Source organism: Bipolaris zeicola (genome assembly GCF_000523435.1).
Source record: "Bipolaris zeicola 26-R-13 unplaced genomic scaffold scaffold_163, whole genome shotgun sequence".
NCBI lineage: Eukaryota > Fungi > Ascomycota > Dothideomycetes > Pleosporales > Pleosporaceae > Bipolaris > Bipolaris zeicola.
In genome coordinates this window covers 45,077-60,439 of record NW_006912212.1, presented here as the reverse complement: position 1 = coordinate 60,439, position 15,363 = coordinate 45,077, and the positions used below count along the sequence as shown (strand labels likewise).

At 48.1% G+C, this 15,363-nt stretch overlaps 7 protein-coding genes across 7 annotated transcripts; 1 reads left to right on the top strand and 6 right to left on the bottom strand.

Moving 5' to 3' along the window:
* Positions 1-954: 954 nt before the first annotated feature.
* On the bottom strand, positions 955-1,356 carry COCCADRAFT_51153 (uncharacterized protein; the record flags this gene model as incomplete). The annotated part of the gene is made up of 1 exon (XM_007717056.1): positions 955-1,356. A coding segment is annotated over one exon (402 nt), but the record flags the coding sequence as incomplete, so codon positions are not given.
* A 264-nt stretch (positions 1,357-1,620) lies between these two features.
* On the bottom strand, positions 1,621-2,199 carry COCCADRAFT_46890 (uncharacterized protein; the record flags this gene model as incomplete). The annotated part of the gene is made up of 1 exon (XM_007717055.1): positions 1,621-2,199. A coding segment is annotated over one exon (579 nt), but the record flags the coding sequence as incomplete, so codon positions are not given.
* Positions 2,200-2,269: 70 nt separating this feature from the next.
* On the bottom strand, positions 2,270-3,485 carry COCCADRAFT_103867 (uncharacterized protein; the record flags this gene model as incomplete). The annotated part of the gene is made up of 2 exons (XM_007717054.1): positions 2,270-3,026; positions 3,076-3,485. The coding sequence occupies 2 exons, from the start codon at positions 3,483-3,485 to the stop codon at positions 2,270-2,272; spliced, it is 1,167 nt and encodes a 388-aa protein (XP_007715244.1).
* Positions 3,486-5,264: 1,779 nt separating this feature from the next.
* On the bottom strand, positions 5,265-7,364 carry COCCADRAFT_39329 (uncharacterized protein; the record flags this gene model as incomplete). The annotated part of the gene is made up of 7 exons (XM_007717053.1): positions 5,265-5,981; positions 6,177-6,241; positions 6,299-6,446; positions 6,712-6,848; positions 6,880-6,943; positions 6,996-7,188; positions 7,240-7,364. The coding sequence occupies 7 exons, from the start codon at positions 7,362-7,364 to the stop codon at positions 5,265-5,267; spliced, it is 1,449 nt and encodes a 482-aa protein (XP_007715243.1).
* Positions 7,365-8,654: 1,290 nt separating this feature from the next.
* COCCADRAFT_103869 (uncharacterized protein) lies at positions 8,655-10,693 on the bottom strand (the record flags this gene model as incomplete). Its single annotated transcript, XM_007717052.1, has 2 exons — positions 8,655-9,498; positions 9,552-10,693. 2 exons carry the CDS (start codon positions 10,691-10,693, stop codon positions 8,655-8,657), a joined length of 1,986 nt encoding a protein of 661 aa, XP_007715242.1.
* A 380-nt stretch (positions 10,694-11,073) lies between these two features.
* On the top strand, positions 11,074-11,532 carry COCCADRAFT_7506 (uncharacterized protein; the record flags this gene model as incomplete). The annotated part of the gene is made up of 3 exons (XM_007717042.1): positions 11,074-11,110; positions 11,166-11,384; positions 11,438-11,532. 3 exons carry the CDS (start codon positions 11,074-11,076, stop codon positions 11,530-11,532), a joined length of 351 nt encoding a protein of 116 aa, XP_007715232.1.
* Positions 11,533-12,993: 1,461 nt separating this feature from the next.
* Positions 12,994-15,261, bottom strand: COCCADRAFT_7505 (uncharacterized protein; the record flags this gene model as incomplete). The annotated part of the gene is made up of 2 exons (XM_007717041.1): positions 12,994-15,009; positions 15,070-15,261. 2 exons carry the CDS (start codon positions 15,259-15,261, stop codon positions 12,994-12,996), a joined length of 2,208 nt encoding a protein of 735 aa, XP_007715231.1.
* Positions 15,262-15,363: the final 102 nt, after the last annotated feature.

Genomic DNA, 15,363 nt, shown 5'->3' with positions numbered 1-15,363 from the left:
CCCATAGAGTTCTGGGCATGTGCTACTAGATAATAATAGCTAACCCTGCTAGCGGCATAGTGCCCAGCCCGTCTACCACCGGGCGGTAAACCGTCCCAGCCATCCATCACGTGCCTACTAACACGTACGTGATAGACTTCCTTTCCATCGCTAATATCATTAAGGCTGGTCCCGAGGCTAAAGCGGGTGGGCTTTGCCTACCCCATAACAGTCGCATACAATAGTTATATATTTTAACATTTAAAATTGATAGTGTCCTACCAATGAAGCAAACTCACTATATGTCAAAAATATTTAAAAGACAAAAAATACGAGATACAAAATCAATGATAGGGAAGAGACAGGACGCATTAGTTCAAACAATCGGCTTACTAGACCAAATGTTGATGAGAGAAACAGTTTATTAAGCCAGCAGCTTGTTTTAACTGTAAACAGGGGTTAGGGATTAAAGATCAAAGCAAATAGAAAAGAGTAATTAGCAAAGAACAAAGTTAAACAAACGAGCGATAGAAAGGAGATAGGAGCGGAAGAGGAGAGAGGTGAGAGTTAATGAAGCCTTCTGGGCTTGATCCCTTCTAGATTCACCGTGCCTTAGTGTCCTATGCTTCCTCCTACGTAGGCTAAGAATGCTTTCTAGGTGCCTGAGAAAAGCTAGTCTGGTCTTAACACAGGATCAGCTTCCCGGCTCATATCAGCGACTCTATCAAGCAGCATCATGACTGCATGCTCATAGCCTTGAGCTGAAACTAGGCATAGTGCGTTGACATAGAACCCATCCTGTGCGCTAACATCGGCGCCCACGTTGACGTCGGCGCCCGCGTCCAGCAGCGTCTTGACCACCTGCATGTGGCCTCGATCTAAAGCTATGTATAGTGCTATATCGTAGACTATACTCTGGGCGTTAACGTCAACGCCCGCGCCAAGTAGCGTCTTGACCACGTGATTGTGGCCTCCAGCTGAAGCTAGGTATAGTGCGTTAACGTCGGCGCCCACGTTGGCATCAGCACCCGCGTTCAGCAGTATCTTAACTACCTGCTCATGGCCTTCCGCTGAAGCTGCCTGTAGCGCGTTACCATACTCTTCACCCTGCGCGTTGATATCAGCGCCTGCATCGAGTAGCATCTTGACTATCTGCTCACGGCCACTGTATGATGCTGCCGGTAGTGCGTTGCCGTACTCTCCACTCTGCGCGTTAACCTCAGCACCCCTGTCCAGCAACATCTTGACTACCTGCTCGTGGCCTCCTGCTGAGGCTGCCTGCAGTGCGGTGTAGAAATCTCCATCCTCTGCGTGGCAGTACTTTCCACCCTGCGCGTTGACGTCGGCGCCCTTGTCAAGCAGTAGTTGCACCATCTCAAGCTGGCCATTCTCTGCTGCAGAAGTCAAAGGAGCGCATCCCAGGCTATCTTTAGCGTTTACCGCCTCTACAATAGGCACATCTACAGTAGCCAACACCTTCTCAGTTATGCCAGGGAGTCCAAACTGTGATGTGTAGTGCAAGGGTGTACGAACAGAATAACCTGTGCTATACCCTTCGTAGTTGTAGTCGGAGGCTAATAAAACCTGTTCAATTGATGAAAAAGAGTTCCCTTGAAGGAGCTCACAGGCACGAGCGGCGACCTCTACTTCGACGGTTTTCGCATGGCATCCCCAATACTTAGCCGCATAGTCCAGGAAGCTATTTTCCTGCAACCTTTCTTCAAACTCTTCGTCACTAAGGCAGCTGCCACTCTGGAAAGCGCTGAACGACAGATACATAAGGCATGTGGTAGCGATATACACATGGCCTCCGGGGTTCCACACATTTCCAGTCCGCTCGAAGTATTCCTGTGTAGTGTAATGTACGAGACGAATGATATCGCTCTCTTGGTCAACAGCGACAAGACCAGCACATACAGAGACCAGGTCCTCCGGAGTGTGCATATTCTCTGGATCTATCTCGTCTTCCCCAGGCTCTACTGCTAGAGCGCAGCAGATCTCGGCGGTAGTGAGCCGTCGTTTGGCGAGTGTGATCCACGACAGGACCTTTCTAGCCAATTCACAGTCAACCTTTGACTGACTATCGATTCTCTGAAGAGCCTCTTTGTACGCGTCGTCAAGTCCAGCTGCCCCTTTTTTGAGTGTGTCCAAAATGTTTTTTACCTGTTTACCGGTCATCCTGCTTCGCAGCGAATCTGTGTGCAGAAAAGCAAGTAGAAACCTACAACTGGGTAAGTGCGCATCACTACCTTGATTGTATATGATACTCACATGCCACCCGCTGCATCTGCTATCTTCTCCTGCACTTCTCTCTGCTAGCCTGCACCTCTAGACTTGGCCCTGTACTAAAAGCGTCCTCGATATCTGGCATAGGTCGCGAGGTGGCCATCAGGCGAACATCCTGTATTACCTGGAGGTCTCTGAGTTTGGCCAGGAACTGGCAACGAGTGCCTCCATGGCATTCATCCAGTGCATCGATCACTATATATACAGATTTATAAGATGCAACCACGTCTCGAAGCGCGCTATATATCTCTTCGAAGGATGGCTTAGTTCCTCGGTTGGCGTGGTTCAGATACAATTGTTCTAAGCGATCTACCGTCGATAATCGACCCTGGACTAGTTGCTTGAGAATTGCTGCCAGTAGGCTCGAAACGTCTTGTTCCTCTCGAGCTTTGTAGTTGCAGTACACATAAGCAACCCCATATGAACCGTTCTGGACTGTATTTAGCAGATGATCAATCGTAATAGCTGCGATCATAGTCTTGCCAGCTCCGGGGATACCTGGGCAGAAGAGCGTAGCCTTGCTCTCATTGATCCAATGCGCTAGTTCATGCGTATTCAGAAACCACTGTCCGGTTCCTTCCTGCCTATGCTTGATGATACTCGATTGCTGAGCGGGGTAGTCTGAGGCAGATATCCATTTCAGAAGCCTGCTGTGCTTTGCAGAATCTTGGTTCTGTTGAATCGTGTCTACCCCAGACTCGATAACAGATACATGCTCCCGAACGATGTTGGTGTCAGCTTTAAGATCTCTCAAAAGTTTGCTTGTATATGTAAGCTATACTGCTCTGCCGTGTCAATCTAAGAACTCACAAATGATCCATATGCAACGCGACCAATATATGTGTCTTCAGTCGCTCTATTCGATTTAAAACCTCTGAAATCTCCTCCTTTTTGAACTTCCACATAAGCGCATCACCAGCCTTCTTTAGTCGACCCCCGTCAGTCATCCTAGCTTGTAGCTTCTCCAACGCCTGCTTGAACTCGTCTAGCGGTCCATTCTCGACTGCGAGCTCTCGGACAGCGACGTAACATGACTGGCTGGCATCTCCCTCTTCCAAATGAAATCTTAAACTGAGGAGGAGGCTGTGAAGACTTGATACCTCCACTGCGCATTTCGCGCGGTCCTTTGGGGCATCCTTGACGTTGTTCAGGTAGCTAAGCACCTTAGCTGAAAGCTGAAGAATCGCGATGATGCTGGCCGCAACACTGAGCGGATCCATACTGGAAATAGCAGCGATCTGATTCTGAGCAGTTACTAGCTAACGGCGATGAGAGTGTGAAGGCTGACACAATGAATGAACGATTGGGCTGAAGAGGGTGCAGCGGCAAAGCCAAGCAGCTGCGGGGGATGACCACCTGTCAAGACCCTTAAAAACGCTTACACGTTATGCACGAACACAGACTAGTAGGGATTTCAGAGGATGCAGCTTGAAACGCTGCGCCGCAATCCTTCTAACCGTGCCGCAATCACGTGACCTACTATTTGATCAGTATGCCTTGGCACTACTGAGTAACTGAGCATGTTGCATAAAGCTTGAGTATATAGCAATAAGTAATGGGCCCTTGTATTTCAATGTGTTCAACTTAAGTTACGAGTACAAGTACAGTATAAAAGTTACTTGCAGAACCCTGTTCATACACACTGTTGCTTCATCCGCGAAAACTAAACCTGAGAGCTCTTGGCACCGAAGTCTAACATTGCTTTTACTCAAGAATCTTATTCTTAACAATGGGATGGCCGGAAACGATATGTGGTTGGAAAGTATATGCCCGAGCTTACTGCCTCTAGTAATACAGTTCCGTTTGTTTTTTTCGACCTTTAACATAGAAGGGGTTCAGTATTCTTGAACCGAACTAAACACCCTCCAGACAACTTCTCGATGGAATCTCACAGAAAATAGCTCCGCGACGCTGGTGTGACTCTTTGAGCTATGTCCTTTCAACCACTCTACACTACCTATAGTAGGACTCCATCCGATCAGTCTGTAGCAATAGAATCTGTACTCGTGTCTGTCCCTTCTTCATGTGAACCCGCACCGTGATAGAAAAAGAAAGGGAACGAGAGAGAGGAAGGGGGGAAGATAAAAAGAGAATAGGCCTCCATCATACGGGCATGTGCTTATCTGACTTCGAAAAAAAGCGTTGAATTTTGCATGTAGTGGCCTTGTTATTTATATTCCTATACTCTAGAACTGGTCACCGAAATAGGAAATTTAGGGTACTTGGCAGGCTGCATTCCCAAAACAGGTTCACGTAGAGTTGACAACCGACTCAGTATTCACTATACTACTGAAGAAGAGTATCTGAAAACTTAGATGTTTTGCTGATTTGATGTCAGAATGATTTCTTATTTGCAATATATCTATGAGTCAAATGTAAGTGTCACAGGACGGCACACGTATCAGTCTAATAGGTAAGTGACGTTGCGCTAGTCGTGTGCCAAGCGCAGTTTACAGTCTGCACACAACGCATCATGGTTACGTCTTTTTTATCATCTTGGAAGGAAGATTTCTCTTTACCCGCATTTGTAGGTAGAAACATCTGTAACTCTTCATCAGGTATTCGTGAAATTCACGAAAAATCCCATGCGATCCGTCATGTTCCGCGATTTGTAATGAGAGGTCAAAATCATATATATATAGAAATAAGGCAACTCACAGCAACGGAAGTCCAAGCAATCCTTGTACTAGTTCACTGCCTCTTGTATAGGCGAGCGATTCAGATGTGTAAACAACAAGCATATCATGCCGAATAGATAAAAGGAGTGTCTAAAAACAAAGCAAATGACCAAAGGCGTCTGACAAGCGCTGTCCATTTGTGTGTGTGTGTGTGTGTGTGTGTGTGTGTGTGTGTGTGAAGATGCCATTTCCAAGATTACGTTGGAATGAAATAGAGTGACACCTCTGCAACACGGAATAGTGTAAAGGCTGCCAATACTCGCCTACTGAACTCGGGATTCAAATTATGAGTGCCGATAACACAGGCTCCAATACCATCTCCTATGAATATATAGCATCTGGGAAATCTTCCTCGACATCGTCCCAGAGATCTACCTCCAACGTCTTGTCGCTCTTCCGCCGTGTTCCATATCTCATCATCACACCCTTGCTATCTAGATGTTCGGCAAGTTCCTCGCCCGTACATGTACTCATTCCTTCCACGTCTTCCATGGTCGTTTTCAGCAATCTGGCAATAGAAAGACTGCTGGTATGATCTCTTATGAAAACCTTCCTACAATAGAAAAGAACAACTCCAATAGCCAGTATTTGACCTCCAAAGATACACAATAGGACCATAATTGGTTTCTTGAGTTTGACTTTCAATCTGACATCGATGAATAGTCGCTCAGATGCGCCTGGGATTTTTGTCACCTTTGGCAGCTGCATGTCAGCACCTAAGATGGCGAGAATAGGGAGACGTGCTGCAAGATGGGCAGGCTGCAGTTTTCCCTGGAATGCAATGCTAACATTTGAGTTAAAATATGACTCTCCATCTTGCTGGAGCACAGTGCCGAGCCCGGTTGCGAAGTGTTCGTCATACTCTCTATCAGAGTAAGATCTCACACCGTATACAGTGTCTTTCCCTATTTCTTGCCACTCGTAGTCAAAATGACCAACTCGATGGAGAAGATTTGAAGCATTGTAGGTGTTGCTGTTGGACGATTCGAGTAGCCCAAGCCCCGGTATGCTGTTATTATGACTAGTACACGTGTAACACTCGAATAGTACCCCGCTACTATTGCTTTGTTTCTCAAGGTCCGTGTAAGAATCAGCATAAAGATCTGAAGTTTCTATTGTCAGAATTTAGGAATTATAGGATAGGTGGTGGCCCTTACATGTTGTCGCGCAAGCTGAATCTTCATATAGTTCTGAATGATTCAGGGGAGCTATCCATATAATATTATCTTCTACATCTATTTCCATCATATAAATGGTTTTCAGAATAATGTCAAATATTGCAGTATCTATAACGTCACCTAAATGAAGGATTTGTGGTTAGTAGATTTGGAGCATCGGTGTCGTATTGTGCTTACGATAATCGACCACCCTCTCCTGGTTTTCACGTAGCGACATAGTTCCCCCAGAATACCTGGATGAACTGTGGACCACACTAGTATTGGATTTCGTAATTTCTTCACGGCGGTAATCTCTCAAATAGTACGAGTAAGTTACGTATTCTCCCTCAACCACACGATTCAAGCCTTGTCCATTTATATTTGTCATATTATAAGTGGAGGAGTTGCTGAAATCGAAGAAGCTGTCAGGCACGATCCCAAGGCCTGTTTTTGCGTACCGTTTCATACGTTCTGTTCTTGTTATTAAACACGCACTTTCACCGATATAATCTAGTACTCCTCTCAGACTTACGGAGATTTTCATTAAGAAAGTAAAACCCAATATCAGAATCAGATAATCCGTGATCGCTCGAGAGCATAGAGTCACCAACCCAGTCTTTTGTGTTCCAGTTAGTTATACTGGTAGGGTACTCTATTCGTTGTTCTTCGTTCAAATCAAAGGTCAATCCGAACGCAGCGACACTAAGCCGGCCAATGATATTGGCGAGTAAATAGACCAAAACGGTTACTGTGGTAACACACCACTTTCTTTTGTGCACAGTATGTAATCCAGATGAGCTTAGCAGCCCCAGTTGGATTTGATATGCCTAGAATTAGGTCGACCTAATCTAGGTTGTCAGCATAACAAGATGTTTGCAATAGAAGATAACCTTACATCAACTGCTGTGTAGAGCTTACGTGCTAGCAAAGGCCAACGAATCATGCTGCCTAATAAGCCTAGAAGCGAACCCGTGCTCAGGCTCACCAGCGACGAGAGAAAAATGGCCAATGCACTGAACCAGCGTCTCTCCCAACGACCGAGGACGCCCTTTAATGAGAAACTGTAAAGAACGGCCGTCATAGCAATGCTAAATACCAGAGTAGCCATCAAGCGCCAGCAGATTTCAGTCCAAAACAACCTGCCATGATGCATGCGGCGGCTTATAGGTCTGGCATGAGGGTCTTTCAGATCAATTGAAGTTTCTGTTGGTGACTCCGACGTAGACGAATCGATCAGATTGTATCTACTGGCGCACTTGACCATGGCGAAAGACTTGTAAAATAGATTTAGGTTAGATTGAGATGTTAGGAAGACTGGAGGAGATGAATGAAAACGAACCATTATTATATCCGCCGCGCAATGCTCGGATATTTCAGCTGGAGCTGAGCCTCCATAATAGTCTGGTCTCAGCCTTCACTAGTCAACACTGGTGAACGGTACGCTAGATAGTGGTCTCAGTGCAAGGATAAAGTTGGCTGCTTCCGTCGGCCACATCAATAGCCTACGCAGATGAAATAACGGTTCACCTGAGACGTACAGGAAGCGAGGCTAGAAGAGTGAACATACCCTACTATGCCATGCGTCCTGAAAATAAGTACACACTAAACGGCCCATTGAATGTGTATCAACTAGACTACTGAGGATGATTAAGATACCAGGAATACTGACATACGGCTGGCTTGATGGAATGCATTGAGATTGTGTCGCGTTGGAGAACACTGCTTGCCGAGCTGATTTCGGTGCTTATATTTCTTTTGTTCTACGCTAGTCTGTGGTGAGCCCAGCCTGTAGGCTCACCATGAATATATTTCTGCTGCTCTATTCTACATGGAGTAGTAATCCAATGGAAAGATTCCCTGATCTCTTGTCACTTAAACTATCATCTTTTATGGAATAGCATCGATACGTCTGTATTAAGAAAAGCGTGCGCCCAAGTCCCTGCGCGCTGGTAGTCAGGCCCCAAAGAATACATCTTTCTATCTAACGCAAACTGACGATGCTCACTGTAAGACCAGGCCAATAGGAAATCAGGTCCATTTTTGTGTGCTAGGAAACTGGTTGTGCTAAAACAAATCCATCCCACTACTAGTCAGGCGCTGTGCAGAACATGACTGCAGTCAAGACTTCACGTGATTACCCATCACGTGGCTGGGCACAGCCTGCAACCTCACAATTGGGGACAAGAAACGAATCACTCTTTGCTGTGCTTCGAATAGGATATTTTTAGAGACTGTCTAAGAGGGGTGCCCTTGGAAAAAGGATACTAGAGCAGTATGTACAAAGAGGCTGAAATGCATATACTTATCAATACACTGCTGCAGATACGGAAAGACCCGAGATTCCCTACGTAAGCAAGAACATGTGGGTGATCTCGGAAAAGTAATGGATGTTGAGCTTCGATGAACTGCAGCAGCCAGCACAGGGTGAGGATTGCAGTGCATCATGAAACTTGGTCGTGTGAAGACTGGCTATCGAACACAGCATGGTTTCGCACAACAAGATTGATTGAACTCACAGCAAAAGTCTAGAACAGCTAACAATGTCAATCCCGAACTAGCTAGCTGGAAAGCCTGCTCTAGCCATCTTCTTCCCTCGCTGCGCCTTGCGGTTATGATTTGCACTCGATCCCTTATTCGCTTCCTTTCTCTGCCGCGAGATTTGCGTTGCTTTGTCATCATTAGGGCCAGCGACGTTACCACCGCCTCTACCGCCACCCACTCCGCCTCGTCCACGGCCTCTTCCTCTGCCCCTACCCCCGCCACCTCTTCCTCCGCGACCACCAGATCCATCGCCACTAGCTTCATCTCCAGATTCTGCAGGGCTCTCCCTCCATGCCGTTGACTGTAGTTCTCGCTGTTGGCCCTGGAAAGTAGAGAATTTCGCCTCGAGACGCCGTAATTGCTTGGGATTTCGTCCCATCATTATCCCCCAGCCCTCGATTGCTTCATCCGTCATTCCTGTCTCGCTCTTGAGAGCAGTTCGTGCTTTGCCTCTTCTAGTGTCTGAATCGCGACCAAATAGCTCGGGTGTCATGGTGTATGCGCGGAACAAAGCCTCCTCGTTCTTATCGCCGAGATCAGCGTCTTCTCCTGGTCCTAGCGCGGCGGTATCGACTGATGCACCGACATCTTCAACATCGTAGGTGTCGTCTCGCTCATCGTCATCTGAATCAAAGGCTGATAGAGCGGCCCAGATAGACGACTTGGCGGGCGTCTTGCTGCGGTCAGAGAGGATCTTATCAGCGCTGAGGTCTTGGCCTCGCCGACCAATGTGAAGGCGGGATGTATCGACAGCAAGTTTATCAAAATCATCATCATCGAATACATTACGACGCTCAGGGATGTATTGACTTGATCGGGGAGGTGGAAGCGGCTGTGATGGTGTCGTGGGAGTAGGCCTATAGTTTGTAAGCATGGCGAGTCCAAAGTGGTTGTCACAAGTAGAACTCACAACTTCTCACTACGGTCCGCTTCGGCAAGATGCGGTGGTAATGACTCTTCTAGTAGGTGTGCAGTGACTTGCTCGATATCATCATTGTACTCATACAAACACTTCACAATAAATCCAGCACCGAGGTCTGGAAAAAGGTCTTGTATCTGGGTAATCATGCTCATCCGGTGAACATGAATCTCTCCGATAAAAGCCCCGTGACCGTACTCATCCTGCGTTGCCTTGGCTTTGCCCTTGTTCGTCTTCCGTCGTATCAACTTCTTAGGCCGAGCAATACCCGATTGACGGAAAGCACTGAGTGTCGCTGCCGTATTTTTCACTCTTGACGCTTCTGGAGCAGTGGCCTTGTCTCTGATCTTCTCCAAGAACGGCGTATTTGTGACCAGATCTGCTACTAGTGTTTTCTTTCCTGGCTCTTTCTTCTGCTCTTGTTCTTCGCTAGACTTTAGACTATATAGATGATCGGAAAGAAGCGAGTAGTTTGGTTTAAGGCCTTCCAACGCTGCTGTGAGGCCAAGATATGTTACTGTCACAAGCTTTTTCTGCATGGGCTGGGGTACTCGTGGATACGCTGCCAAAAGAGCATCTAGAAAGTCGGATCCGGTAAGCATGAAGAGACTCGCATCAGTCGAGGCTCTGAGAAGGGGCGCTACCCTATCAAGAGTGCTCTCGGTCTCCTCTGGTCGCTTCGACTCCAGATTTCTGATCAATGATGTCTTGGCGGTCTGGAGTGATTTTTCAATAGTTGCGCCCTTTCGCTTCCACAGACCCTGTAGAAGTGTGCGAAGTTGCTCGCTCTTCGGGTAGACATGGCAGAGATCAGAGAGGGCTGACCAGCTGAGGAGAGCATTTGGGATGTCGTCTCTTGAAAGCAGCCGATGTGATAGAAAGAAAGCCTTCTTTCGCAAAGACGCTACGGTAGATGGTAACGTGTCGTCATTGGCCAGTTCATGAAAGAAAGACGTCAGAAATGGAGTAAGCGTATCCTTCTCTTGAATTGTTGATACAAATTGTTGATCTCCTAGGCGCAGGTATAGCTCAGCCAATGAAGACCATGAGTCGAGATAAAGTTGCCATTCCTCGGGTAGTATGCTCTTTCTGACTTTTGCATCGGGGAATGGAGCAAAGTGGGGTAGTGACATTACTCCGGGTGGCCGTATGAAGAAGGAGATAAATGAGAAGTGGGGAGTACAAGCGCGGCGTAACGGTCGGAAGCAAGTCTTTATGGATTTCACATCTGGGTGTTTTTATCCTAGTCATGGAGTCATGATGGCTCATGGGTCTGCCTGGGGCGCGATCAAAAGGGAGCGATACCCGATCTGGCACTAGCGCCCGCAATCTTGGCAGTCGCCGCCCACAAAGTGATTTTTGTCGAAGCGCGAGAATTCAACGACTACGAACGCCGTCGCCAATTTTAACGCCGCCCCAGTCATCACATTACCGAGATCAAGGATCCAGGTCGTGACTGGAATCTACACTCAGCACCTACAACAACAAACACTCCGACCTCCAATCCAACAAGATGTCTTACAACAAGGCCGAGAAGGACTTCGGTGAGGGTAAGGAACCGCGCATGTAACATTTGCGACGACGACGTTCTCACACACAGCGCAGGTCCCAAGATCCACAAGATCCGAATCACCCTCACCTCTCGCAACGTCAAGTCCCTCGAGAAGGTCTGCCAGGAGCTCATCGACCGTGCCAAGAACAAGGAGCTCCGCGTCAAGGGTCCCGTCCGTCTGCCCACCAAGCACCTCAAGATCACCACCCGCAAGACCCCTTGCGGTGAGGGTTCCAAGACCTGGGACACCTACGAGATGCGCATCCACAAGCGTAAGCACTACAACCTGAGGCATGTGCAGGCGCAAGGCTAACAATTGTAATAGGTCTCATTGACCTCCACGCCCCCACCGAGGTCGTCAAGCAGATCATCATCAACATCGAGGCCGGTGTCGAGGTTGAGGTCACCATCGCTGCTTAAGCGCTTGCTTTTGGGCAGAGTATATGGAGAAGTGTCATGGGTCTGAGTAGACAAGTGGCAATGGACAGCTATAGCAGCTGGGAATATGAAAATGAAATGATTCAATACTCCAAACCGTTCCGCACAGTGATGTCGCCCGTTCATTCGGGTATTCTTGCTGACGTCGCACATTGCACATTTTCATACAGCCAATCATTATACCCAAGATCTCATCCATAAACGACTTGGACTTTATGCTGAATAGTTGTCCGGAAGTCTCTACAGGCTTGCCGTGTGATACTACACTATACCCTCCGCCCTCATTTTCTGACAATAACCATACCTCGGCACTTGATGAAAACAGAAAAAATCTTTCTCTTCGATCTATTAAACCTTTAAATAAGAAACACGACGACTCACTACATAACAACGCAGCACATTTCGCTCTTGTAACGGTGTGGTGCGTTTGAGGAGCCATTTTCAATATATAGTGCTATTCTTTACAGTCCTGAGTAACATGTTACGATAGCTGAAAAAAGTGCGCTGGGTATCGAATGGCTACTAGAAAACTACTAAGATATTAATCAAAAGAAATTGCATAGAAAGTGGAGGTTCAAAGCATCGTTTCGCTGTCTTGGGTTTAATGCCCAAATACTGCTTCCCGCACAAATGCTTATGAATTCTCACACGTTAACACCGAGAGAATACATTCGGTTGTGGAAAAAAGATTTCAGGAAGCAGTTTCCTCCCACTCTAGCATTTGGGAAGGCATCAGCGTAGGAGACGAAGGCGCAAGCGGGTAGGAAGTAATATCATGCAAGCGCAATCTATCTTCTCCTCCGTCACTGCACTCTCAACACTCACATTAAAACCATCACCAAAACAAACTTCATAACCATCCTCATGAGTTTTCATCTACACCACACCACCCCCATCCTTTGCAAGATCATCTTATCCATCCACTCGATCAACCATCCCACGCGGAAGCCTCGCCACAAGCCTGGGATTGGTAGACAACCCTCTCTTCACGGGTCGCACGCATAAATCCTCTTCCTCATCAGTAGATGCAGTAGCAGCAGCAGCAGTAAGCTTCCGCCGCCTGAAGCAGTTTGTAAACGGCGAAGCGTACCCGGTGCGCCATGTCCCGATGTCCACTCTCTCAACTTCTCGGTGCTTGCCTGGCAGAAAAGGAGAGACTTGCATGTCACTGGTCGATACAGGTGTACTGCCACTTCCATTCCTAGACTGACCCGGCGCGTTCGCTTTGTGATAGATGTCACCCGTGGAGCGAGTGTGGTGCAAAGCTAGATCATCACTCGGCTCGCCGAAGTCGGAGTGCGCTGAAGGCAAGCTGTGGGATTGGGCGAATTCAGTACAGGCTTTGCTGGCTGAACTTCTGCGTTCATGCCTTAAGTGGAGGCTAGTTGCGGCGTCGCCTTGGACGCCTGTCGATGGTACCGAAGCTGGTGTGCCATGACCATACTATGCTGTATGCGAAGTTGGCTCGGCGTCGCTTGTAACAGCTGCTTGGTGATGGGTCGTCTGGGAGCGAACAATGTGGTCTCGAGGGGGATATACAAGTGGTGGTGATTGAGTTCCAGAACATGTGGTGTCAAGGTTGTGCTGATATCCGGTAGGGCCTGGGTTTCCAACAAGTGCAGAGTGCGAGTCAATCTGTTGAGGGATCAGGAATCTGAATCTTCGTCCCATGGGAGACTCTTCTCTTTGGATTGCATTTGTGACTTCGGACGGACCAGGTACAGCAGCTACTTGGATTGCTGGAGAAGAAAGGGAATCTGGATTCAGTGGGAATTCCTCTTGGTTGATTGGTATACTGGAAGCTGACTTAAGTTCCGTATAGTCGCTGAGAAGCTCGAGCGCGAAGGGCCCTGATAGTTTCGATGGTATATTGAAAGAGTTGGATGATTGTTCACCCAATGACGGTTCTTGGATATGAAGACCCAAGCTGGTCTGCAATGAAGCGGTACCGCTATTGTTCCCGCTCTCTGCTGGATGGACTGATTCCACGACATGTTCATTGGGTACAGGTTGCTCCTTGTTAAGGAGATTGTCCGGCTGAACAGACTGATCATTCCCTGACATGTCCAGGCATTCAGTTAAACTCTTGGTATCGCCTCTTGTCGAAAATCCCGCTTCTTTTTGTGTCCAGTTGTTCGTAAACCGCGGGGCTACAGACGAAGCTGGTGAGGCTTCGAGGTTCGCTGTCTCCGGCGTACATGTCTCGTTCCGATCTTCTCTACTTGTCGCGATGTCTGCGGGCCCTGAGGTGCTTCTTTGTTCTGAAGATGCGATTACCATCGGTATTGATTGGCCTTCCTGTTCTGCAGTTGAGCCATGTTCCTCAGGTTTAGCATAGATATGATCTACATGATTGGAAGAAATAGACCTGACATCTGACTCAATGTGCCCATCGCCATGAAACTCTTCACTGTACTCGTAGTACCGTACCGGAGCCTTCTTTCCGAAAACGATGCTCTTTTCGTGGCTCATATCAGCGGGCCTTTGTACCTGCATGCCGCTCTCTTTGTGAGATGTTCTGGTGGGTGTGCCATGTTGAGGGCTGCGAGGCAAATTCAAGTCGGATGACGGAGCATCAGAGCCAGCACGCAATCTCGTCGAACGGCTAGACATGGAACCAGAAACAGACCTCTTGAAACGAGCAGGTTCAACCGCAATGCGTTGTTTATGATTTTCTAGAAAAGGTGGAACTTCGAAGTGTTGATCATCATGTATGTTTGTCGCGCGACTACGATGGAGTTGGGAAGCATCACTGCGCATACCTTCCGACTGCTCTTTGCCTGAACGTTCTTGAAGAGGAAAACGAAACTCCCTCTGACTTTGACTCTCCTCGGAACCCAACGAGAATGACTGAGATGGCCGCCTGTTCCTTGTTTTTCCCAAGTTGTGCGGATTAACAAGACCACCATGCTGTTGCCCCTGTTGGGTGGTCTGACGATCTCTATCACTATAAGGGCGCGCAGAGCTGATGCTGGATTGGTAGTAGCCACTATTTGACGGCCCCTGTCCCTCGGAGCTGTGCGAAGCTTGTACACCCAGAGGTATACTGTTGTTCAAGGCAGGTGATAGCAGCCGACTGTTGAGGTTCATTGGCTTGGGGCCTGGTTCGTATGAACCAACGTGTGCGTATGAGTTCTGGGATTGCGGGATATAAGCGCGGGGCGGACTTGTAAGAGGCGGGTTGCTCGAGAAGCCACTGTAAGGCTGTATGGCATGTGCTATCGACTGCGAACGTTGCTGGCCTTGGTGTCGGTTTCTCAGTGTGCCTGGTGGCGGTGGCCCAGAGAGTATCGGCATCGTTGGGGGCATAGCGTTCGTGCCATACTGCAGACGGTGTGACGCGGTTGGGTATCGCAGTACGGAAGACGGCGAGGGATGTCCGTGAGACTGCCCGCTGTTTATGCTAGAGGTGTTGCATATTGAGGAGGCTGTCGGCACCATGCTGGTCTCATGATGCCGCTATGTCTAGCGAGGGGTGTTGTCAAAGCCGGACGAGTCGTCCATGAGGACGTCACCCACACTGCCCATTTCCGTCTCAGTGCGGAGCATGGAATAGACACCACGGCTAACAGGAGCTAAGAATTTAGAGTTGGGCACTCGGTCTGGTGTTCTTGCTGATGTGCGACTCGTATTTGGTGCATTGGAGGCCCTCGATGTGCCACCGCTGCTGCCGCCTCCGCCTCCGCCGTTGATGTCTTGATCGGACTGCATGGTACTGCAACAGATGCAAGATATGCTGATGGGAAAACAGACAAAGAGATGATGCAAGGTACAAGCAACGACGCTATGCTGAGCTTTCTCTTGTTTGCTTGT